Source organism: Sylvia atricapilla, chromosome 2, assembly GCF_009819655.1.
Source record: "Sylvia atricapilla isolate bSylAtr1 chromosome 2, bSylAtr1.pri, whole genome shotgun sequence".
In the NCBI taxonomy this organism is placed as follows: Eukaryota; Metazoa; Chordata; class Aves; order Passeriformes; family Sylviidae; genus Sylvia; species Sylvia atricapilla.
In genome coordinates, this window is record NC_089141.1 from 33,034,118 (window position 1) to 33,058,613 (window position 24,496).

Sequence of the window (24,496 nt, forward strand, 5' to 3'; positions counted from 1 at the left end):
TGTGTTAGCTGGGACTGTAGTGGCTGTTGTTCAGGCTGGCACTGGAATCTGATTTATGCTCAGGGTTTAAATTCAGATTCCCAGACCCAGCACACAGTATTGTCAGGTTTTGCACCTCCTTTGCAATTTTAAAAACAGAGGATGTTCTAACTTTTGGCAGAGATAACCCCATGGCTTTTTTCTCTGTAGGTAGCTGGCAGGTGTCATTCCAGAGTTAGGGATAGATTTTTGCCATTTGTTCTTCCCATCTTGCCCTCTGGGCAGCATTTTTCCTGCCCTTTTTTTGCTGTGCTGGGCAGGGATGCTCCTCTCCGCAGTGCGGCTGGCTGGGCTCATGCCTTGGTGATCCAGCAGCATCTGCCTAGACATCCTTTGCCCAGATTCATCCCCTATTCTTCTGTTTCCCGTGTCTTTTCAACCTATAAATCTTATTTCTTCCCTTTATAATCACAACCTAAAATTGCCTCATGGTTTCTTTAAAAACACCTTTTTTTCCCCTTTAAACCTAGATTTTTACAGCTGTAATGTGTTTCATTTCACCATCATCTGTAGCAATTGAGAGTACTGCCAACTAAGCAAATATCCCAGTCCAGATGAAGCCAGTTTTACAAGCCTTGTTACCCTGCCTAGATTCTTTACCACTGCAGCAGCTTCTCTTTTGCCTTTTTATCATACATGTATCCAGTAGTTCAAATTGCCTCAATTTCAGTTGTTTTGCACAACGATTGCAGAGACACTGAGGAGCTAGAGGCTACAATGGAGCAGCAGCACACGTTAAGATGAAAGGGTTTGGGGTTTTCTTTCTCCTTTGGAGAGAAGCCGAGTAGGTTGGAGGAGAGAGGAGTTTGGAAAGATGGCTCAAAGCTGGAATTCTTATGTTCTTGTTGGAGTTAGCTGATTGCAATAAAATTGTGCAAGAAATTGTAAACCCTCTGTTTTCAGAGAGAAAAACCAGTGACTTTTTATAAATCTGCTTTTAAAATTAAGACTTAAGATAAAGTTTTTGTTCAAGTTCCTTGCAGAGAGCTTTGCAGGATTGGTGGATTTGGGCTTGCAGTGCCATTTCAGGGCAGTGCTGATGACTGCTGCCTTGGAAAGAATAAAATCAAAAGTTCTATATCAGACCTGTCCTGCAAGCAGTCATCCGCAGAGCCAAAAATCATCTTATATTCTGACTTGTGGTTTTGGTCTTCACCTCTTTTACTTGCTAAGAGGATAAATATGCACTAAAAAAGGAAAAAAAAATCTATTATCTTCTCTGGCTATCTGATTTCAGTCACATGTAGTATAGAAATGCATACAGAAGGAACTGAAAATACGGAGTTTCTACAGAAGTCTTGTCTTTGCTTTACACGGGCTCTGTTAGACATGAAATCTCTTTAGGACTCATGACAATTTGCTGTTGTTTGTACATTGCTTTATACTTGGTGGGAGCCTGCTGTGCTGGAGGGCAGCAAGGCTGTGCTTGTGTTTGAGGGGATGAATGACAAACTGAAACATGATGTGAGGGAATTCTTTATTTTGCTAAATAAAAATGCCTTATGTTGAGTTTTGAATTACAAGTAGTATTTTTGGGTAGACTGCCCATTTTGTTAAAGAACAAATGGTGCTAGTCCAAATAGTTTTGTGCAAAATTGGGAAAATGCAAGGTATGAACAAATGTGAAATGTGCCTTACCCTCATAAGCACATTCTGTCTGCCTCATACCATCTCAATTGTCAAGCTCTATCCTAAAGGAAAATGTCTAAGTATATATGTATTTGAGAAGCTGAAAATGCAGTCTTTTTTGTGACTGAAACACTTTTTTTCCTGGATTATGTGTCAAGATCTTGAACACCTGAGTGTTCAAGCTGTAGCCTTGAGACTACTACTAGGTCTCCAAGTCAGGATGGAAAATATTTGCTCTGTCACATCTTTTCAATTTAAAGCTGTAAAACTGTGTGGTGTCCAACAGTGCCAGCCTGTTTTTCTGTAACACCCAAAGAGAACTAGTCTTGCTTGGTTTTGGTTTTCTCTGTTCCCCTTTTTCTTTCACAGCATGCCTTCAAATTCCCCTTTGACCCATGCTCTCTCCATTGCCCGTTCCTTCCCACAACCACTCACATGCACAACAGTCCAGAAGCACTCTGGGGGGACTGGATGTTCCAGCCAGCAACCCTTGTAGGGAGGCGTGATGCAGGACCAGTGTGGTGAGGGGTAGCCTGGCTGGAATCCTCCATGGAAAAGTCACATTTTCTGTGTGTTTGGCTTACTGGATGGGTGAAAGAACAGAGTTCTTCTGTCCCTTGGCTTTTGATTGCATTCCTAGTAACTTCAGTAACCTGAATGTTCCATCTCCTTGGTGTGGGTAAGGGTTAATGCGTGAGGCTTGGCCATACAATTCGGTGATGCAGCTGAAGTTATTGTGAGACTGTTTATCTGGTACTTGATCCAAAGTGACCTCGTTTTGGTACTTGCAGCCTGTAAATGAAGGTGGGTGTCTCACCCACAGTCCTGCAGGCACAGCCTGGCCAGGGAGGAAGGACAATGATGACTTGCCTTCCTTCTGCCTCACATCCAAAAGATAACAGATCCAGATTAGTTATCCATGTGTTATTATCTTCAACGATTCTGTATGGGCATCTCTGATGATGGGTGAGGTTTGTGCAGGAGCACGGTTTTGGTGTTGTGATGAAGGTTCTGCAGTGCAGACTCACTGGGGTGAGGGCCTGTGGGAGGATGTGGCCCTCAGTGTACAATACACAGCCAATGCTGGAGTGCAGTGGTGCAGTTTGGTATACAACTGCATTTTCAGGAAGATAAGGGAAAGAGCTTGTGGCTTTCCTTAGAGAAGGGGCTGCTTTCCAGTCAGCTGCCCATTGGTGGTGGTGCAACTTCTGCTCCCCACAAGCAATCACATGAATGGGGGTGTTGGAAAAAACCTAACCACAGAGGAGCACTGCTTACCACACTGTACAATAAACATTATTCCTTAGGGTCCTGTTGTTCCTTCTAGGCAAGAGCATTGCACTGAAGCCCAGAAATGCAGAGTGATTTTCAGGAGGGGGAAGGGCTGGTAACAAACTGATGAACTAAAACCTCATAGTGAAATGAGTAGTGTAAATCTGCTGTGGGGATATCCTCAGCTTCCCAGATTTTTAGCATGCAGCCAAAAACAAAAAGGCAGTGTGACTGGAAGGAGCAGGCTCTCTGGGGACCTGCTTTGAAGTTATAGCCAAATTATCTCCCTATGTTTAGAAAATCTACTGTAATGAAAAATGTAGGGTGCTGGTCATGCAAGCAGAGTGCAAGGTGCTTTGGATTGCCTGGATGGGAGCGAACATTGGGGTGTTCTTGCTGCTGTTGCCTGCCTGGCAGATTAAAACTCAGACAAGCATCTATGGTTCTGGCTTGCTTTGAGAACCCAGGAAAACACACCTGTTGTTGGACATGTGGCAAGAAATGGCACGGTGATGCCGAGTGTGGGGGCAGAGGAGGGGGCTCACACTGCTGCCAGCTTCTCCTGGCCATGCTGTGCTGGCAGCCTCCCCTGGGAGCTGGTGGCTGAGCCCTCATGGAGCTGAGACCCCCCCCTGCAGCTAGTTCAGGCTCCCTTTGGCAGGCGAGAAGTCGCCACATCCAAGAGCACATGATTTTCATTACCCGCGCCTCAATGTCTGCCGGGGCTGAATTGCCTGGATCCCCGAGAGCTGCTCAGTAAGAAACAGCAAACATTTTCCCTGGGAAGGAGCAGCTGTTTATATATAGTGTGCAGTGGGTTCATGAGTGATTATTAGGAAAACATTCCTTTCTAGTCATAAAAAAAGGGCATTTTTGTTGTTTCCTTTCCTCTAAAACAGGCAAGTTGGAGAGTCAGGGATTTTCATTTGCCATGACAACCGATGAAACTGCCAAGCCATGTGATATCTTTATCCTTCCTATGGTTAATTTTTTTTTTTTTTTTAATTTTTAAGGCCATGTTGCTAACAGTTGGGAAACATCAGGTGTTGTTTACTTTTCTCATGTAGATTAGTCAAGATTTAATTTGCATGTTTTTATTTAAGAGCTGTAGAGAGCTGGGGGGTATTGGTATTTCCATGATTTATGGTAAGGACAGTATCTTCGTTCAGGATTGCTGTATTTTACTGAAGTCCTCCCCACTCTGCCCCTCTCCCCCTTTGAGACAGGACCACTCAGCAATAGATAGCACTGTCTCCCACAGGACAAAAATTATCGTGGGACCCATCAGTGCTGCTTGAGCAGTGATGAGGGTCAGAGCCTTGGAGATGTTGATTTACACAGGATACAAATGGCTTATGAACCAATAAATCTTTTCCTGTTCTTAGGCCAAGGCAAGGTTTTGCCGAGGCAGAAAGTGTGAGGGATGTGACTCATGATGCTTGATCCATGTGAGCACTTCCCTTGGCTCTAGGTCTGAGCATTTCACACCAACCAAGAGCCTGGTGGTAGTGTTGCTGTCAGCAAAGCTGAGTGCCAGCATTTATCCTCTTTTTAGAAAATTTCTATCTTCTATTTAGGAATTTCCTCAGGGTGCCAAATATAGATTCAATACACACACAAAAAAAGCCCCACAAACTCAAAGCTCAACCCCAAAAGCTTCTCTGTTGCTAAGGAATAAAAATAGGTGTCACAAACACGGTGCTGACATGCCAAGTTGTGTCCCCATGACTGTGCAGCTGCGAGTGCAAAGGTCCCTGTCCCAGTGGCAGCATTGCCCAGGCTGCCCACGTCACGTTCATCAGTGTCTATAAAGGACTGGCTGCTGCTTGCTTTAAGTAAGCAAGAGAGAAGTAACTTTTTGTTTCCTAATCTTAGTCCCAAAGAGATAAAAACTTCAGGGGGCTGCTGCTAGGACATACTAGTAGTAGTACGGGGGAAAATATATACATTTTTGTGTGCTATTATCTATAATGCAGCAATGTCTGTACTGGAAGAGCCCTGAGAGATGGGAACATAATTTTGAATAAAAACACCATTCTTTGGGAGATCTTGGGCTATGTCACAGAATTGCTGGTCACTGATGGCATCAGAAGGGTAAATATCAGAAGCTGCGGTTGTACCTTCATCTTCTCTCTAAATGCAAATATTTCTCTGCAGATCTCTGCAATAATTTATTAACCCATGTGGCAGGAGATGGGAGTAGCTGAGCTGGATGCAGAGGTGTGCAGAGGTGGAGGCATGATTTATGTGGGCTGTAGAGCTGCTGTGGCCAATGCCATCTTTTAATGTGTGTGCATGGACATGTGATGTTTGGTTTTGTGGGGCCCTGCCTGCTTAGTCCTCAAGGTACTGCTTGCTGCATCAGCTCTAGACAGTAAATCTCAACGACCCTGGAACACAGTTTTTAAAAAAATGTTTTCAGGTTTTGTACTTCTAGGTGAGCTGTTTTGACTAATTTCCTTGCAGTGGTAGGAGGCCTGGAGTAGAAAGCTTCCACTAAAGAGCTGCCTTTTTGTGTTTAAGGATTTGTTTTTGTGCCAAATTTACCCCCTGCAGTTTCTTGAATTGCAGCTGGTCCAAAGCTGAGATGAGGTTTTAACATCTATCTGTCCTAGAAGACTTAACTGTACATTTGCAGTGGTTTAGGGTAAATAAAAAGTACTGTAACCACTTGAAACTCTAAGGGGAACTGAAAATTTGCCATGTATTAGCATGTGAGCTAAAATGTAACCAAAACACAAATACTTTCTTACCTTCTGAAACTACCTGTGATATCCTTGTAAAAATCTTACTCAGGAGCCATGATATGAAGTCACCGTTATTGAGATATTCAAGATAGTAAACATACTTTACAAAATTAAATTCTGTAACCCGGGCTGTAAAATCTAATTCTGCTGTCCCACCCTCAGGTTTTTTCCCCATCTGGGTTGGGTCCCTCCTGCAGCTGTCTGGAGCAGGCAGAGCTGGAAGCCTTCCCTTTGGAACATCTTCTTAAGCCAGTACTGAAGCTACACCCAAGTCTCTATTGTTTCTACTTTCTTCCCTCTCTGAACAATTTGTTTTCGTGGAACATCTGCTGCTCTGGCAGCTACCCACAGTTAAAGCTGTACCACAGTGTTTCTTTGCAGAAATGCAAAGAATATTCCCTGCTGGATCATCACTTCCCAGACAGGATGGTTGATCCTATCTGAGGGCTTTCCATCAGATGAGACCGTTCTTAGAGGGGAAAACTTCTTAGAGGGCACATGCAGTGCTTGAGCTGGTAGTGTGGTTCCATTAGGAAGCTGAAGCCTTGTGTGCATGAGCATGCCTGGTACAGGTAAAAAGTGCTTCCCATCTGGAAATGGGAGGTGGTAAATTGAAGACCACTGGGGCAATAATCAGCCTAGGAATAGGTCAGAACTTATCACCCCAAACTTGACATTAGTGGCAGGCAGAGAAGGCCCCTGGTTTGGCATTCCAAGCTCATCTTTGGAGTCAAAAGCCTGTTAACACTCAACACCTGTATTTTATTCCTCTTATCCTATCACTTCGTGTTCAAAACTGCCATCCCTTCTAGAGAAGAAACCTTCTCTTAAAAGACATAACAGAGGCAGAAATCCTTCTGAAATGCAGATATGCTGTGGCAAAATGCTGCCCTTCCTATTGTGGTGGCTCAGGTGTGATGCACAGCTCACATACCATGTTGCATGTGTGCTTATGAAGAGGGATCCTCCAGCTGAAACACAAGGACACTTCTTTCTTTCCTTGTGTAAGTTGAAAAATGAGAACAACAAAGAACTCTTTTCTTTTAACAATCCACCTCTGGACTAGTAGGTTGCCCTTGAATTAGGGATCATGCCTGAAAGTTTTGCCTGGGAGTTACAGCATCTTCTTGGTTCAGCAGGAAGAAGCTGCCTCAAATGCAAATGACTGACTGAAGATGGGTTGCTTGAACTTTGCAAATTAATGCCCTGTTAATTTTGTGCATGTTCCTGGAGAAAGTTCCTTTACGCAATTGTCTTGAGAAGGCTGCTTCACTGCACTTCATGCTGTAACAAATGTGTGGAGAGGAGCTGGTTAGGGATGAGTCCTCCATGAAGTGTTATTGTAGAGTACTAGATGGTTTGGGTTGGAAGGGACCTTAAAGATCATCTGGTTCCATCTCCCCTTGTTATGGACAGGAACCTTCTCTAGATCAGATTACCAGTCTCATGCAACCTGGCCTCGAGCAATTCCAGGGATGATTTCACCAGTCCCTTCCAACCCAACACTCTTGTATGGATCTGTGATTTATATCTTTCTTAGCTTTCTCTTCCTCTGTTGTTCGTGTTGTTAATTTATTACTATTAGATTATTTAAATTGCATATTCATAATATATATTACATATTTAAATACATATTATTTTATTTATAAAAATGGTGGTTTGGAATATATTTATATATTCTATATTTAGATGTCAGGTATGGTATATCTGTCCTGAGCCAAAAGCATGATTTTTTTTATTTTTTTTAGTATTTTGATTGCTACTCCAGGACACTGTTGATTTGGCACAGCCTGGCTTTCACCAGTGGCATGGCATTGACATGGCAGAGGAGCATCATGCACAGGGCTGCAGGGAGCACACAGCCCTAGCTGTGAAGCACCAAGCACAGCCCAGACCTCAGGCACCTGAGAGTGCAATTAGCTGAGATTTAATTACTTATTACTTCTAATAGGTTTGATGGAGAAGTGATATAAATCACAAGCTTACTTACAGAAGTGAAGAGATGGAAATAATTGGTTATTTTTTTCAATTAGAAAGCATTCCTGGTAAGTAAAACCTTATTAGTTAGTTTTTTTCACCTAATTTTGTTCATGCAAACAAAACAGATTCTGACACAATGAAAACAAGATGGTCAACAGCAGTAAGACATATCACTGCAGTTAAAACTCAAGAAAATTTTCTTGGATAGTCTGGGTTATGAAAGTGTATCTAAGGCACATATTCATATTTCACAATACATTTATGATTATGTCACTGCTAAATGATATGGTTACACTTGTGCTAATTCTGCGCTGCAACCTCATTTAAGTCACCATGTTCCTGTAAATACTTTGTTGAAATTCTTTAGTTATGGTAGCTTTTCTCATATTTTTCAAAAAACGACAGTGTCAAGCTGTCTAATCTTCCAAGTTTTTAGTAGGACCTTGTCACCCACTTTCAATACTTTTCCACGTATGATCATGATGCCACTCAAACTCCTGCCAGCCCAGCAAACAAATGCATCAGGAGACTTCCTCTGCTTTTTACGTATTTGACATGCACAAGCCTTTGTTCTAAACAGGGCTTTGTTTTTCCACCGTTTGTCTCATTGTGAGGTGGGCAGCTGTGCTTCACTGCTTGGAGTGTTACTGTCCTCAGAACCTAGTGGGAGACACCTGGGGTTCAGCCTGCTCCTGCACCTGGTTGCTAAAGACACAGAATCTCATGTAAGTTGATGATGGGTTTCCCTATTTTAGTGGGTCAGGTCTTGGTGGGGAACTTTATTTCACCCAGAGAGCTTGACTTAGTAAGCTTTCCTGGCTTTTCCATGCAAGAAATGTTTCAGTTACCTCTTGGCTGTAGTTTAAAGAATAATTTTGTGGGTTTTTTCCCCCCCATTGGGGAAGAGGCTGTTGTTTTTGAGTGCATGAAACAGCATTTTTGGCTGGATTTCTGGAAATTCAGTTTTTTCCACACTTTGAAGTCAGCCTGTCTGCTGTGCTGCTGTAACTGCATATTTGCTGCATATTGTACAGCTTGGTGGTCACAGGATGTGCTAAAATGTAGCCAAGACCAAGGGAGTGTTGTTTGGAGCACTGACAGTGTTGTCCCCATCTCCAGGCATGTCTTAAAGATGTGATAAAAGCATGTGTTAATATTGCACCAGCTTTTTTGCAGTGAAAACCCAGATTCTGACAGTAAATGGAGTGTCAGGCTGTTCTCATGCTTCTGAAGATGATGTGTGTCCTGGGGGTGCTGGTATGTGGTTTGGTCAAGACACCACTGAGGCAACTGTGGCTGTGCATGTCAGCAGTGGTTTTTTTAATCCTAAGAAATTAATTTTCTGTTTATCATTTTGTAACTACTGCATGTACCTCATTATTCCTACATGACACAGGAATCTGATTAGTTTATCTGTGGGAGGAGAATTATTATTGAGTAACAGTCAAGTCCTCAGACGTGTGTGATGGAATATAACTTCCTGTCTGCCTGTGATATTTAGCACTTCCATGGCCGTTCCCAATGCTGACATGCACAAATGTCTGAGCCTCCTCTCCCTCCAGGAGGTGGGAAAGTTAGATGAGCACACTGCACCAGGAAAGCTGTGAGCTGCCTGATCTCTTCTGAAGGGTCTTTGGTGGCACTGAGATCCACAAGGATGCGTCCCACCCAAACACATCTTTCCACCATCCAACCAAAAAAGATTAATGATGCTGCTCTTGACACCGGTAGTAGCAAAGCCCCCCTGAAGGCTGCATTTAGAAGTGGAGAGCCTGGACACAAAGCCTTTTCACTGTCAGGGGATGCCTGGAACATGTGAAAATCCAAAGTTTGTTCCTGAGTGTGAGATCTGTAACCTCTGGTGTTAAGCCAAGCAGGCAGATGGAGAGGGCAGTCTGCAGGCAGTTACCTCTGGTGTCCAGCCACGGGCTGGGGTGTCTTAAGTGGGAGCACCACAGCAGATCATCCTGTTCTCTGGAGCTCTGCCTCCAGACTCTTCTTTAGGATGATATTGGTGCTGGATTTTCCTGCTTGTTCTGTGGTGAAGCAGCTGTAATTGAACTGCTGGTCACTGGTTTCCTCTGTAGTAGCTGCGCAAGCTCCTGGAGGCCAACTCATGTGTGAGCCATGACCTGAGCAAAGTAGTTCAGTGAGCTTCAATTTTCCATGGTGGCAAAAGAGGTAAGGGAAAGACCTGTGTGCTCTGTATGGTCATTGATCCAAGACATCTCAGCCTGAGCTTTCCTTTTATTTATAGAAATGTATCTGTGAGATAAAACATACATCTAACACATGGCTGTACCTACTCAGCTTTCTTGATTGCTGTAGAAGAAAATCCTGAAGTGAAGCATTGAGGAGCATGACTCTTTCTATAGGGTAGGGCTGAGGTTTCATAATCTGTTTTGTTTTTTTCCAAATGCCTTTTTAAAATGTGTCGACTTCTGAATGATCAGCAGCTCATCAGCTGATGTTGCTGGATCTGCTGTGCATGGGAAGCCCCATGCTTCCCTGCAGTATGTGCATAGTTGCTGATGCCTCCTGGAATGTTAGATGGATTTATTGAGCACTGTTGGGACGTTCTCCTTTCCTTGAAGAAGAATCTTTAGGATTGCCAGAGCACAGGCAACTGGATTTAGCTCCCCTGTGATGGCAGGTGTGTGGAGGAGTTGAGCAATGTCAAGCTCTGCAACCCCAAGTGTTCACAATAATCTTTGTCCCTTGGTTTTGGGAAAGACACTGCTGGAGTTTTAATGTTGCACCATGCCAACCCATGTACTTGTGGTTGTGCCACCATCAGCACAGAGGCATGCATGATCGAGAGTTTCTTGGGAATTAAGTCCCTCTTAATTTTTCTAGTGTGAATGGAAGTGAAATTAAACCCTGTGAAGATGAGGAGTGAGGAAGCAGAGGGAAATCCAGCCTGCTTGTTTGCAGAGGGGCATGAGCTGGGCTCATGCCTGCCGAGTGCAGGAGCCTGCTTGGGTTGGCAGGTGCTTTGGAAATGAAAATATTTTATCCTGAGTTATGTAATGCAGCAGCATGTCCAGACCTGAATTCCCTGCAATTTTCTTGCCTGTAAGGAATAATTTTCTGCTTGAAATATTAGCCTTAGCTTTGAATTTTGTGGCTCATATGGCATATGCAATCAATGTAATATCTGTATACATAACTGGTGCTGTTTGAACTTCAGATGTTTGGGTAAGTCTATTTTTGTTTATAGCTGTTGGATGAAGAAAAACAAAATACTTGTTTATTAATAACTGTATAAATACATCAAAACCTGCCCTGGTCTACTGGTTAGATCCAGCAGGTGAAAAGGCTTCAGATCTTTCTCTGTGTCTAATTGCAGCACTCAGTTGTAGTGGGGCTTTGAGGTGGGATAGAACTGAGGTGCAAATTATCAGCAATCCTGGCTTGATATGGTTTTGGTTCTTAATCCTTAAATGGGGAGAAACCTTTTCAGCTGTGGATAGTTTGTTTTTTGTTCTGTTTTGTTTTTCATGCAGCTCTTTACTGGGTAGAAAACTGACTGGGTAGAAAACTTCACCACCTCTCTCTGCAGCTACATCCAGCTGGCAGGTGTTCCCAAGGGCTCAGTTTTGGGGACACTCCTGTTTAATATCTTTATCACTGATCTGGAAAGAGGATTAAGGGCACCCTCGGTCAGGTGGCTGGTGGCAGTCAGGTGGATCACACCAAATGGAGTGGGAGTGTTGATTTGCTGGAGGGCAAGAAGGCTCTGCAGAGGGATCTGGACAGGCTGGATCTGAGGCCAAGCAGAATATGAATATGAGGGTTAACTATATGAGGGTCAACAAGGCAAAGGGCTGGTCCTGGACTTAGATCACAGCAGCCCCAGGCAGCAATACAGACTGGGGGCAGAGCGGCTGGGAAGCTGCTCGGTGGAAAAGGACCTGGGGGTGCTAGTCAACAGCAGCTGAACATGAGCATGGGAAAAGCAGCCCACTGCTTCTGCATTCTCTTCTCAAGTGTTCCATGGGAGCAGGAACTTGTTTGTACAAGCTTGGGTGAAAGAAGGAGAGGTGAAGGTCCCTGGCCCCTGTGCATTTGGTTTGGGTGGATCTTGACGGTCTTTTGGTTGAATTGGAATTAATAACTGGAGCATATCGAGAGCATTTATTGCACCATCTTGCCCAAATAGAGAAAAGCTGAGCTTCTGGAGCATGTCCTGAGAAGGGCAATGGAACTGATGAGAGGTCTGGAGCCCAAGACTGATGAGGAGTGGCTGAGGGAGCTGAGGGTGTTTAGCCTGGAGAAAAGGAGGCTCAGGGGGACCTTCTCATTCTACAGCTGCCTGAAAGGAGGTTGTAGTGAAGTAGGGGTCAGTCTCCTCTCTCATGTGAAAAGCAATAGGATGAGAGGAAAGATCAAGTTGCATTGGGCAGAGTTAGATTGGGTGTTAAGAAAAATTTCATCACTAAAAAGGCGATGAAGCACTGGAACAGCCTGCCCAGGGAAGTGATGGACTTGTTCTGTACAGAGTGGTCATGTGTGGGGTCGCATGATGGAATGAAGCAGAGCAGTAACACAAATGAAATAAAGCCCCAGAAAACTGATCCTGTGTGAGGCTGGCAGGAACAGCCCACGGAGGCTGGTTGGGATGCCAGCTGCATAAACTGCCTTGGGGAAAAACAGCTGTGAAAACAAATTTTCTGCCCTGCTGCCAGCCTTGGACTCTATTCTTGCTTCATCTCATGACAGGGCATGTTTCTGTGCTATAGTGTTTGTGATTTAAATGAGTGTGGTGAGGGGTTTCTGAGGCATGGACTGGCGTCCTGTCCCCTCCCCTCACTGCAGAGTCTTGTCTTCTCCAGAGGGTGGGACAGGCAGCTGCATCCTGAACACTTTAAACTGCTGCAGGGATGCAAGGCACAACTTTGCACCTGCAAACACAAGAAAAAGAGGGGAAGAAAAAGCCCAAACCCACAGCAAAAAACTCAGGAAAACAAAAACAAATAGAGAAGTTGTGCTCTGCGTTTGTTTTGTTTGGTGTTTTTTTTCAAAGCGTATGGTTCAATGCGCTGTATTGCTGCAATGCACATTCCCCAGCTGTGATAAGTGGGGCAGAGGTTGAGACACATCTTCTCTGGGGAGAGGGGAGGGTAGTGTGAGCCTGAGTCAGCACAAAGGTCACTTGGCTGCAAGGCTTGGCGTGCAGGAGGAGAGGATCTCACAATGTGCCTGGTGCAGTGTCTGTGTGTCCAGTATGCTGGGGCAACCTGTGCACTCGGAGGGACACCAGCTGGGGTGATAGGGCAGCCTTGGTCAGCTTCACCTGCCCGCTCTGCCTCACAAAGCACTGCTCACTCTTCCTTACTGCTTCCTTTGCTTTCTCCCTTCCCATGCCCCGACTTCTTGTATCTCTTCTGTTCTGGCATTTAATCTCCTCATTGCATGGTTTGTTTTATGGTCTTGGCTCGTCTTTCAGTTCCCGTTTGGGGTCACTATCACATATGATTAGTCCTAGAGCCTAATGAAGGGGATCAGACATAACTCTAGGGTATGTCTGAGCCATTTAGCATTTCTGACCTCAAAGATCTGCAGAGAAAGTTTATTTTTAAACTTCCTAAGAAGATAAATTTGAATTTTGGATTGTTTAGGGTGCAAGTAATGGAACTGAAATCTCTCTGCATGGAGCATACCCTCTGGGATATGAAGAATCCCAGGAATAATTATCCAGTGCTGCGTGAGTATCATTAGTCTTGAAATAGCTTTTGGTGGATGATCATGTCTTTCTGCATGTCAGAAACTAGTGTGAAACCTTATGTTAACATTTAGTCTTCATTTAAGAGCACTGTTCACGTGTGTTTAATACTGCTTTTGTTATCCAGTTCCACTCTGGGAAAGTCAGTCATGGAGATGTGAAACGACTACACAAAGTAATCCCAGAAAATAAAAAAGGGTGCTTTTTTGGGGCTGTTTTTTAAGGTCCCACTCTTTCACTCTACTAAGAGAGGAAGGGTCTGCAAGGAGGAGACTTCCTTGTGTGCTGGAGCAAGGTGAACTCAGAGCATCCTCAGGACACCTCCAGCTGCTACTGTTTGGTGACACTGTGCTGCACTGTGTCCCTGACCTGGTTGAAGTGACACGTCTATGCAGTGACTCAGCTGTGTTCCTACTAACCATCTGCTGATGTGATGCAGCTCATTAGTCACTAATTGATGTGGTTACCCTTTTTTTAGGCTGTTGGAAAGGCCAAGGGCCACATAGATGTGGAGGAGCTGAGTCAGTCTTCTACCTCTTTTGCCCTCCAGGTCTGCCAGACTGTTGGTGATGCTTGGAGAGCTGTTTCAATCTTCCCTGCCAGGCAGAAACAGACTGTCTCAGCTTTATCTTGTGTTCTCTGATTGTCTGACTATAAGCCCATCACAGCTGTTTGGTGTGACTGGAGTCTGTAGCTAGAGCCTTCTGGTGTGTGCCACAATGAACCCTCCAAAGGAAGGACCTTTGGAGGCAGCACTCTGACTTTAGACTGAGCATGAGAAGCTGGTTTCACCCAGCCTACATTTGCTCCCTTCCTCAGCTCTGTAAAAATCCTCTAAGCAATCTGGGGATTTCCTGAGGATAGCACTTTCATAATACATTTTTTTCCCCCATTCCCCACCCGTCTGCCCTGTACTTCTGCTACACTTGCCATCTTTGACTCGACCACCTCATTCTTTACCTAATCTGTAGGTACTGGTGGGTCAGGTACTGATGTTTTGGTTTTACCGTACACAGTATCTGAACTGGTGGTGTGTAAATATGTCTCTTTTCTGATATCATGAGGACAGGTCTTTGATGCCACGTGTAATACCTGGATCCTCCTGGTTATAGCTGGATTTGGACACTGTCCTTTGCTTCCTTGTCTCTGGGTTTTTCTTTCTGCCTAAAATCTGCAGCTGAATCTCTTCTGGCTGTTGCTGCTTTCCTGGGAGGTTACAGACCTCTTTTCTGGGCCTGGTGCTGGCAGCAGTCCTTGGGAGCTCTGGAGATGGGGGTATGGATGCTCATCCCTTGTGACTTGCTCATCTGCAGCAAATGCATTTGTCAGCAGCTCAGCTCTGCATTTGTCTATTTGGTCCTCCCCATGCTGGCAGTAGCGTAGGAAGCTGTGTGGCTCTTCCTCCATGTAGGTAACTCTGCCCATCTCCTGTGCCATTGCTGAAATATCAACCTCTGCATCCTGCCAAGGAGCTTGGATTTGGGGCATGGAGTGTGCCGGATAATCCCTAAGTTCCTCTCTGTTCACTTCCCATTTGCGCAATCTAAAAAATCCTCAGATTCCTCACAAAACTAAAGAAAGTTATCAGAGTAGTAACATTGCTAAATAGCATATATTATTTATTCTCTTCTAAAAACCTCTTGTACTTCAGCTAAGCTGTTACCCCACTTTTCACTACACTGAGCACATGAGCTCTTGTTTTAAAATGAAGTCCCCTACCTGTTCTGCCCTCACGTGTGCCCCAGGGCTGCTCTGTGTGCACCCAGTGTGCTCCTGAAGGAGCTCATGGTGGGATTTGGGATATTTCCCTAACAGGAGTAAATTACATGATCCCCTCAGACAATGTGACAAAGTCCATGCTGTCCTTTGGAGCTGATGCAGTCACAAGCAAAACAAACATTTGGGAACACCTAGGAATCAGTGTCTCAAGTTTGTGGAGCACGGCTTGGAGAGCTGAAAAGCAGCATCTCTAACTTGTAGAAAGGCAGGTAAGATTGCAGGAGAACCAAGCTGGGGCCGAGATTCCACAGCAGCTGACTTTGACTGCGTGGATGGCCCAGCTCAGAGTGAAAAGTGTTCTTCTCCCTTATCTGAGCAGCCATGTGTGTGCCAAGAGACCTTTGTTCTGACCATTTGGAGTAATAAAGTTCAGCAGGGATAAAAGGACATGTCCCCACTGACTTGGTTCACACAGTGTTGTACTCTCTGTCTCTCTTGCAGCTGCGTAAATGAGTATGGAAGATTATGATTTCCTCTTCAAAATTGTTTTAATCGGCAACGCCGGGGTGGGGAAGACCTGCTTAGTCCGTCGCTTCACTCAGGTAAGGGTGGCCACCTCTTGGATTGTGGAATGTTGGGGTGGGGATAGCACTGGTATGGGAGTGTAGAACCTGTGGCTCTGAGGGCTCTGCCAGCATCACAGCTCCAAAGCATTTTGTTGTTCACACCCATGATGCATACATCACATACAGTGATGTACTGGCACAAGCAGCACGTCTGTATATTGTGCTGCACCTGGCCCTGGTCTGGAGCTTGTGTTGGAGAAACCTCATTACTCTTTGAAGGTGGAAAGTCCCCTCTGAAAGCCACAGGGACAGCTCTTCCTGTTTTGGTGGTGTTCTGGGCCATTTATAAGACCAACACATATCCTGGTCTCCTCCCCAACCTTTGCTGCACAAAGGACTCCCTATTATTTGTCATTAGAAAATAAATAATCTGGGTCCTGAGCTGTCAGTCCAGTGGTGTTTTTTTGGTGTTTTTTTTTGTTGTTTTTGGTTTTTTTTTGGTTTTTTTTTGGTTTTTTTTTGGTTTTTTTTTGGTTTTTTTTGTTTTTTTTTGTTTTTTTTGGGGTTTTTTTGGGGTTTTTTTGGGGGTTTTTTTGGGTTTTTTGGGTTTTTTGGGTTTTTTGGGTTTTTTTGGGTTTTTTGGGGTTTTTTTGGGTTTTTTTGGGTTTTTTTGGGTTTTTTTTGGGTTTTTTTGGGGTTTTTTTTGGGGTTTTTTTGGTTTTTTTTGGGTTTTTTTTGGTTTTTTTTGGTTTTTTTGTGGGTTTTTTTGGGTTTTTTTTTGTTTTTTTTTGGTTTTTTTTGTTTTTTTTGTTTTTTTTGGTTTTTTTTGGTTTTTTTTGGTTTTTTTGGTTTTTTTTGGTTTTTTTTTTGTTTTTTTTGGGTTTTTTTTGGTTTTTTTTTTTGGGTTTTTGGTTTTTTTTGGGGTTTTTGGGTTTTTTTTGGGGTTTTTGGGTTTTTTTGTAGCAGAAGAGCTTCCATGATCCAGGGCAAGGGAAGACTTGGCATGATGCATCATAAAGCACAAGTTGTGGGGTTTTGGTTGCACTCTCCACTAGAGTTTGTCAGGAATTTTCCCCTTCACTGTTAATTTTAATTTTGAAGTTATAGTGAATTTAGATGCTCTCCAAAAACATGTGGCAGTCAGTGGCAATAAAGCTAGTCATACCCAAAAGGTTAACAGCAAACATCTTTGGCAACTTCTGCTGCTTGTTCTTTGGCAGCACAGCTGCTGTAGGGGATGGATGTGCCCCAAAATCAACATGATCTGGTAGACCAGAAATCGAAAAGCTCTCATTTTGTTTGCTGCTGCTCCTTTCTGATGGTGCTGCAATCAAATACCACCAGCACTGTGCTGTCCCTTGCCATTGCTGTGGCACTGGTGATGGCTTTGCTCCTGGAATGCTGTGCAGAGATGCCTATCAGTGCCATAGGGTGCTGTGGAGGGAAAAGGGAATGTGTGAGGTTGCAAAAGGTAACAAATGCATCTCATCCCACACAGATGTTCCCACATTTTTCAATGCATTGGGAAGTAGAATGGAAGGTCCTCACCCTTCCCCTGCTTCTTCCAATTGTATGGAAGGGCTTTTCCCCCCTCTCTTCTTTCCTCCTTTTCTTTTCCTGTGTTCCTACCTCCTAAGTCAATGACTTGCTGCATAAGTAGGGATGTATAAGGCAGGAAAACACAACAAGGTTGAATTTAACCTTCACACTGGGGAAATGTCACAATCTAAATGTGACGGAAGTGTCATGGAAGGGGACAACGGATGAATAGTTTTGAAGATGGAAAAGGGTGAGGATTGGCACCCAGTGAGACTTTTGTCTTGTAGAAATAAGTTTAATCAAACTCTTGTTTTCTTCCAGGGCCTTTTCCCACCAGGGCAAGGAGCCACAATTGGGGTTGACTTTATGATTAAAACTGTGGAGATAAATGGTGAAAAAGTAAAGGTAGGAGCCTGATGATTTAAAATGTAAATTCATGTGGCAGTACAATAGCTGAGGTTTCCTGTTGCAGCCCTTCCACTGCTGGAAGACACTCAGGGAAGGTCGGGGCTGCCTGGCATGGTTTGGGCAATGCAGGGTCTAACAATTCATGTGCCCCTCTGCTTAGGAGACAGCAAGATCATGCCTGGCTCAGATTGAGGAGGCCCAAAGAAGCATTTCAGTGCAGCCCCTGCTCACTGTGTTTCTGCTAAGCAGAAACTTGTTGCATTCCCACTGGGGTGTGCTTGAGGAAAGTCTTCTCCTGTGAGCTTCCAAGATGGCCACTGGGGGGAACAGACATGTGGACTTGTGTGGCTTTGCACAACAAAGGGATCATCTTCCACTTCTGCCAAGTTACAGATTTGGGAGAAGCTGAGCTGATCACAGTACTTGTGTTTCAGCTAACAGGTTGAACTACAAAGGGCAAAGTTCTACATATTTTTAACTCTTTCACCCTCTAAAATAGGGTGGAAGGCACTTCTGGGAAACTGTCCTTGTCCTGAGCTGACTCCCAAACTGAGCCTGAGCATCACTTGGCAGAGAGCTACTTTGCCTGGGCCAAAACACACAAAGCATGAGATTGGAGACCAATCTCATGCTTTAATGGGGTCCATGGTTGAGTTCCAGAGCCCAGAAGTGTTGGCTGCTACCACTTTGTTCATTAGTAGAGGTTTTACTTGAGGTGATGTAGTATCTGAGATGAGAAAAAAGTAGTTATTTGAACCTCTGATATCAAGGTGTCCATGGTCCTTGAGCTGCTCCTGAATTTACTCTGCCTGGAAAATTCAGGGGCATCAAAGTGAAAACCAGCAGTTTTCCCCTTGCTGTCTTTATCAAACCCAATAGTGAGCAAATGCAGGAGTGGCACCAGTGTGACAGTGGCTGCGTGTGACACTGAGACCTCTTTTCAAGCTTAAGTGATAGGATGGAAACAGTGGACTTGGGTAAATTTTCAGCTCTGGGTTGTTTTTTTTTAACTTGTACCACAGCACCACAGAGGGCCTTTAAGAAGAAAATGGGGTGTTGTGTTGCTAGGTTTAGGACATCTGGTTCTCTGTCAAATTCTGCTGGAGCCTTTAGAACATCACCAGTATATGAGGTCTGGGGTTTGTACTGGTGAACTTACCCTCAGGATTTGTCTGTGTTTGAAGTGTTGGTCCTGTGATATAATCCTGTTTTAAGACTAATTTGGACTGAGGGTGAAAAGTTCTTAAGAGAATATTGGAAGTAGTTGTGGCAGTATGAGCTGTCTCAGGGGCAAGGATGGTTCAGGAAAGCTCTGCAAGCTAAATGAAAAGTCTCTGCTGCCCTGCAAATATCTGATGAATGCACAAGTGTCCTCTCTGAATCACCTTGGGGCAGGATTGTGTGTCACAGAGCCTTAGCAAGTGCTAGCTGGTGTATCCACTATATTTCACATGGCCAATACTGGGTTTTAAAGTCCCTCTCCTGCCCCACCAGTGCAGTAAATTGGAGTTTCAGTGACCAGACTTGGTGGGAGCTTAGCAGGATACATTTGGGCACTGGAATGAGCCTCCTAGAAAATGGAAGGCAAACAGATTTCTTTCAGTGGTCTTGTAGCTGAAACTTTTTGAGTAAGCAGTGGTTGTGAGAATAAACATTTAATGAGAGGAGAAAGCAGGAATGAGTCAGAGAACAGAGCTGCTCTGGCTCTTAGCTCATTTAGCAGTGCCCAAGCCATGACTCTCTTGCCTCTGTGCTGGGCAGCCTCCCACTGCATGTCTGCTGGGATCCAGAATGAGGGAGCAGAGCTGTTTACTGAAAAAGTTTTCAGATTTGAAAATAAATTATGGATTTCTGGGGAAAAATACTTTCCAGCTTTTGAAATAGCATTATAAACTCAGTGGAGAGGGACTTTGTTAGTATGAAAGCTGTGTGCAAGCTTTTCCAGATATGAGCAGCTACCAAAGCTCACTGCCCAATGAGCTGAGAGAGCACTGTGCAGTTGTGAGGGGATTTTGATCTGCCTGGCTTCTTCCAATAAACTCCAAAAATACTCTGGATAACTGCAACCAGCTCTGTGAGCTAGAGGAGAGGCATTCTTATTCCTTCTTGGGAATGGAAGCTGCTGTTTTTAGACATCGGGAGTGGGAGAAGTGACTTTCTCCCTCCAGCCCCTCCAGGCTGGCAGTTCTGCCCACTGCAGAGGGAGATGCTAGAAGTTGCATGGAAGCCAACAGACCTGCAGCTTCCAGTGCCAGCTGACTTTGTGCCTTGCATTTCAATCCACAAATGCAGGAGCAGAAGCAAATAGTGTCGGGGGAAGGGAGGCCAAAGGAAGAAGAGCAAAGGGCTTTCCCAGCATTGGTTTGACCCTGAAGGGGGTTTTTTTTTTAGGTCAAAATGGTGCTGCTATCAAACAAAAAAGTATAATATAATTTAAAAAGTAAAATATTTTCTTTTTTTTTGCCATTGACCACCGTTCCTTTCTCTGTCCAAAGCTGCAGATCTGGGACACGGCCGGGCAGGAGCGGTTCCGCTCCATCACGCAGAGCTACTACCGCAGCGCCAACGCGCTGATCCTGACCTATGACATCACCTGCGAGGAGTCCTTCCGCTGCCTGCCCGAGTGGCTGCGGGAGATCGAGCAGTACGCCAGCAACAAGGTCATCACCGTGCTCGTGGGTAAGGCAGCGCCGGCGCCTTTCCTTCTGCACATAGCCCCAGGGTGCAGTTCAGGGTGCCGCGGCCGCCTCCGGCAGTGTGCTCCTGGTTTGGGGCTACGGCTGGTGTGTGCCTTAGAGGGGGACACAGCCCACCACTCGGTGCCATGAGGGACTGAAGTGTAGATGGTGCAGCTACCACTGAGCTAAGAATGGAGCGGTTCCCCTGGTGACTCCAAGCTCAGATCCCCACAAGTAAGCGAGGACCTGCTGGAGCTGGTGATGTCTGTAGCTTGCTAAACTCCATAGGTGTGGAGCAACCAGTCCTGTCTTAAGTGGTCAGGATCTGGGAACCACATCACTTGTGTGGATCACAGCACCCATGAGGTGGGTCAGGGCTAGAAAACTGGATGTTCTTGCATGGTTTTTAGAGAGACTAAAAATAAACATCTGAATGTTATATTAATCTGTAGAGCTTCAACTCAAGGCAAAACAGACCTCAGGCCATCTGTCTGCTACGAGCAAGGGGAAGGTTATTTTGCCTACCAGTGCTTTTCCATGCTCTGCTTTCAGCGTCTCATAGTTGGGACTTGGCTTTTAAAGGTCCAAGAATATATAAAGAACAGTGGAAAAATAACTGGGGGAAAGCTAGGAAGTTTCATGCTACAGTATCACCTTTAATAGTTTGCTATTTAAATGAAAAAATCTAGGTCATTGTAAGAGGTGTCTAAAAGTGTATTTTAAAGGAGAAAAAAATTTTTTTTGAGTTTAACATGCCCCAGTGTTACTTCAACTAAGCTGTGGGGTTTATAGAGCTTCCGTACAAGAAACTCACACTCCATGAGTATGGTCTGGCTACAAATGGTGCAGAAATAATCAAGAAATGACTAACAAATGTAGATTAATTTTTTCAGTGAACATTAAGTTAATTGCTATCATCTACAGCACAACATATAAATCATATTTTAGTCATAACACATGCTTTGAAGATGGTGACACCCATAAATCACTTGTGTTGAGTGATGGTCTATTTAGAAGGGTAACTTCAGTGGGTCCAAGATGCTGCTTTATTGGGAAAGGAGATCTCTGATGAGGGGAAGGCAACGAGAGAGGGCTTGCTGGTGGAAACACCACCTTTTCCTCACATGAGCTCTCACAAAATTGCTAGTAGGAGTGGGGCCAGGAGAGGTTTCCTCCTAAACCTACTGAATCTGTGGACAGTGTCCTGTTATTGCAGGCCCTGGTCTGTTACCTCTATTGTCAGATTAATTTATGGCAGGAACATAGTGTTTGAAGTTAAGTGGCCAGCAATAATGTATAATTGTAGCAGATGCTTGTTTGAGGCTTTAATCAACTGTCTGCTAGACAGATCTCTCTGAACCAAAGGGCTGGTTTCTCACCCCACCTCACTCTGCAAGTGCCCCTCAGGCCCATCCGTCTTCCAGCCTCCACAGCCAAATCCTATTCTGGAATATTGAAATAGGGAACCTTCTTTCCATGCCAGGCTTTTTAAAAAGCTCTGATGAAGATCACATTTAGTGTCTCATATGCTATAATTGACATTTTAAGTGCTCCTCAGAGCAAGCACAGGAGATTTTTCAATAGATGTTAGCATGGAAATCCTTTAATGTTGGTTGATAGCAGCAAACAGATGCACTGGTGCTAAATTAATGCAAACTGGCTTGGATGTTCACAGGGCATATTTCATTACATGAGCTGATATTAAATGGACTCTGGTGTTTCAGGAAATTCATTATTTGGAAGGGAGAGCAAGCACTAGGAGTTACATATCCAAACCACTGTCCATACATATATCAAACAAAACTCTTATTTATCCTTTATAGACCTCAGTTTCTCTTGGCTTTGAAATCAAATTAACTCCTTTTCTAAAATATTTTATCAATGCAGGTAATAAGATTGATTTAGCTGATAAGAGGGAAGTCTCCCAGCAAAGAGCTGCAGAGTTTTCGGAAGCACAGGACATGTACTATCTGGAAACGTCAGCAAAAGAATCGGATAATGTGGAAAAACTCTTCCTGGACTTGGCCTGCAGGTTGATCAGCGAGGCACGACAGAACACCCTTGTGAACAATGTCTCATCCCCCTTACCAGGAGAGGGGAAAAGTATCAGCTATTTGACTTGCTGTAATTTTAATTAAAAAGAGCTGGCATGTGGTTGCCCCTTCTGCCGTGGGCCAAGTGGATTTTTCTTTTCTATGCTGGGATTTATCTACTTGAAGGAATTCCTGCTAATCTGACCCATCTGGCTTACTCACAGTCAGGTGACAGTCCTGGAAACATGGCAGGCTGATGGCTCCAGCTGCATGGCAATGTAGCAGAATACTACAGGGTTTAAATTTCATTTTTTCTTGCAGTCTGTGGAGCAGGTCAGAAAAGGAAGAATTGCACAAGTGCTTCATGTAATGCAGAACATGAGCTGTTTTGTTTCCTTCTGTGGGAGAGTAGACCAGCCTTTCTTGAAGATACTGAAGAGATCAAAATCTCTCTTACAGAACAATGTGTTTGATCCTTTTTAAAGTAAAACCAAGTAAGAAGAAACGCAACAATGAGTGTGGACTTTGGGCTACACTGGCAATCCTCTGGGCTGTCAGCGAGTGAGCTCTTAGGATGTGTACATAAGGTCTGCCCCTGCGTCTCCGTGGAGGACTCTGGTGTTTGAAATAGTGTTATGTCTCTCATCTACAGGCACTTTCATGAACGTGGAATAAACAAAAAAGTTACATATAGCAGCATTTTCAAGGTTGAAGAAGACATGGATACGGCTCAGTTGCTCTCTTTGGTGCTAGCAGTTCAGCAAATATTCCATAGGCCAAATGTAGTCTTACCACATTACTGTCTTCTGAATGTGTAACTTAGACTGGTTAGGAAAAAAACACTAATAACCACTGTTCATAAAAATAAAAAAATCTCATTACCTCTTTTTCTAGGCCTGAGCATAGTGGGAATGGACTGCGTGCTTCTTTGATATCCAACAAAGGATGAAAAGGCTTTCTGGAAATAAAAATAAATAAATTAATTAACCATTCTCTAATTAGTCATGTCCTGATGTAAAAGTTAGCCTTGGGAAAGATTATTGGTGGACTTGGCAAAAGTGCACCAGACATGACCAAAGTCTTGTGTGAGCATGGATGGTGTAAAAGGGTTCCAATGAAACACAGTCTGTGCTGGCAGTCTGAAAAACAAAGCCTGTAGATGCAGCTCTTGTTGGAAGGTAGGAGTACAAATTTGTTGAGGATTTGCTTGATGGTAAGTGGAAATAGCAATGGGTTGCAAGTGGTGTCCTTCCATGTCTGCCCCATCCAGCTCTCACCTTGTGGGACTGCTCTCAAAGGTGCTCTTAAAGGTCTCTTCTTGGCATCTGGTCTCTCTGCTAGGGTAGCTTTTAGGTTCAGGGCTGTAAAGTCATTTTATTTACCTGATGCTTTGTACCCTTAATCCCAGACTCTGGTACATGTAACTGTTTAAGCAATGTCTTCCTACAGAACTTTTGAAGTGGAAGCACCCTGGATTTAGTGATGTTACTCCACCTCTAGTGCCATACAGTGCATTGCAAATTTACATGTTGGCATGGAAGCAAAATCAGAAGATAGTGAATGCACACATAAACAATTATATTTAGGAGTTTGAGTTCAGTTTAGCTAATCTGGATAAATATCTCCTGGCGATTACATGGCTGTGATATGCTGCAATTTAGTATTGTTTGGCTTTTCCTGAAGATTATAACAGAGCTTTTGTATTGGCATAAAAAGCTGCCAGTAAGTACTTCTTGAAAAAAAAAAATTAAAAAAGGCATTTTGAAATGCTTTTTTTTGTTTCCTCTGAAGATTTCTTTGGGCTGTATCATGCTGTGCCTTTGATATGTAATGGGGAGTTGACTCTGTCAGAGGGGGGGGTACTGGTTTGTCACATGGCCATTTTTAATATTTTCTTGCTAATTTTAGGTAATTTTATGAGTAGTGGTAAAAGGAAGATGTAGAAGTTGTGGTAGGAAGCTGCTTTGTCATTTAGGTAACGTTTAGCAAAGAGCTTCTGTAAGTGTGAGATGTTGGGGGACACGTCATCTGCTGCTCCTCTCTGGTCCATTTCAGTCTCTCCTCATGTTGTAATCCAGAGGATTTGGAAATATGTGGGACTTGGTGGCTTCTGCTGTGCTGGACCACATGATACAGCCTGTGCTGAAGAGCAGTATCTTTC

General features: G+C 44.1%; 1 protein-coding gene across 2 annotated transcripts in view; it reads left to right on the forward strand.

The window, feature by feature from the left end:
- Positions 1-23,327, forward strand: part of RAB30 (RAB30, member RAS oncogene family) — a 39,254-nt gene extending 15,927 nt beyond the window's left edge. Inside the window, exons 2-5 of one of the 2 annotated variants that reach the window (XM_066341278.1) lie at positions 15,613-15,713; positions 17,538-17,621; positions 20,120-20,303; positions 22,190-23,327. In XM_066341278.1, the coding sequence (XP_066197375.1) occupies positions 15,621-15,713; positions 17,538-17,621; positions 20,120-20,303; positions 22,190-22,440 (612 nt within the window). In that variant the 5' untranslated portion in view covers positions 15,613-15,620 and the 3' untranslated portion in view covers positions 22,441-23,327. The remainder of the gene's footprint in view (positions 1-15,612; positions 15,714-17,537; positions 17,622-20,119; positions 20,304-22,189) is intronic. The other variant, XM_066341277.1, reaches the window with a different exon arrangement.
- Positions 23,328-24,496: the final 1,169 nt, after the last annotated feature.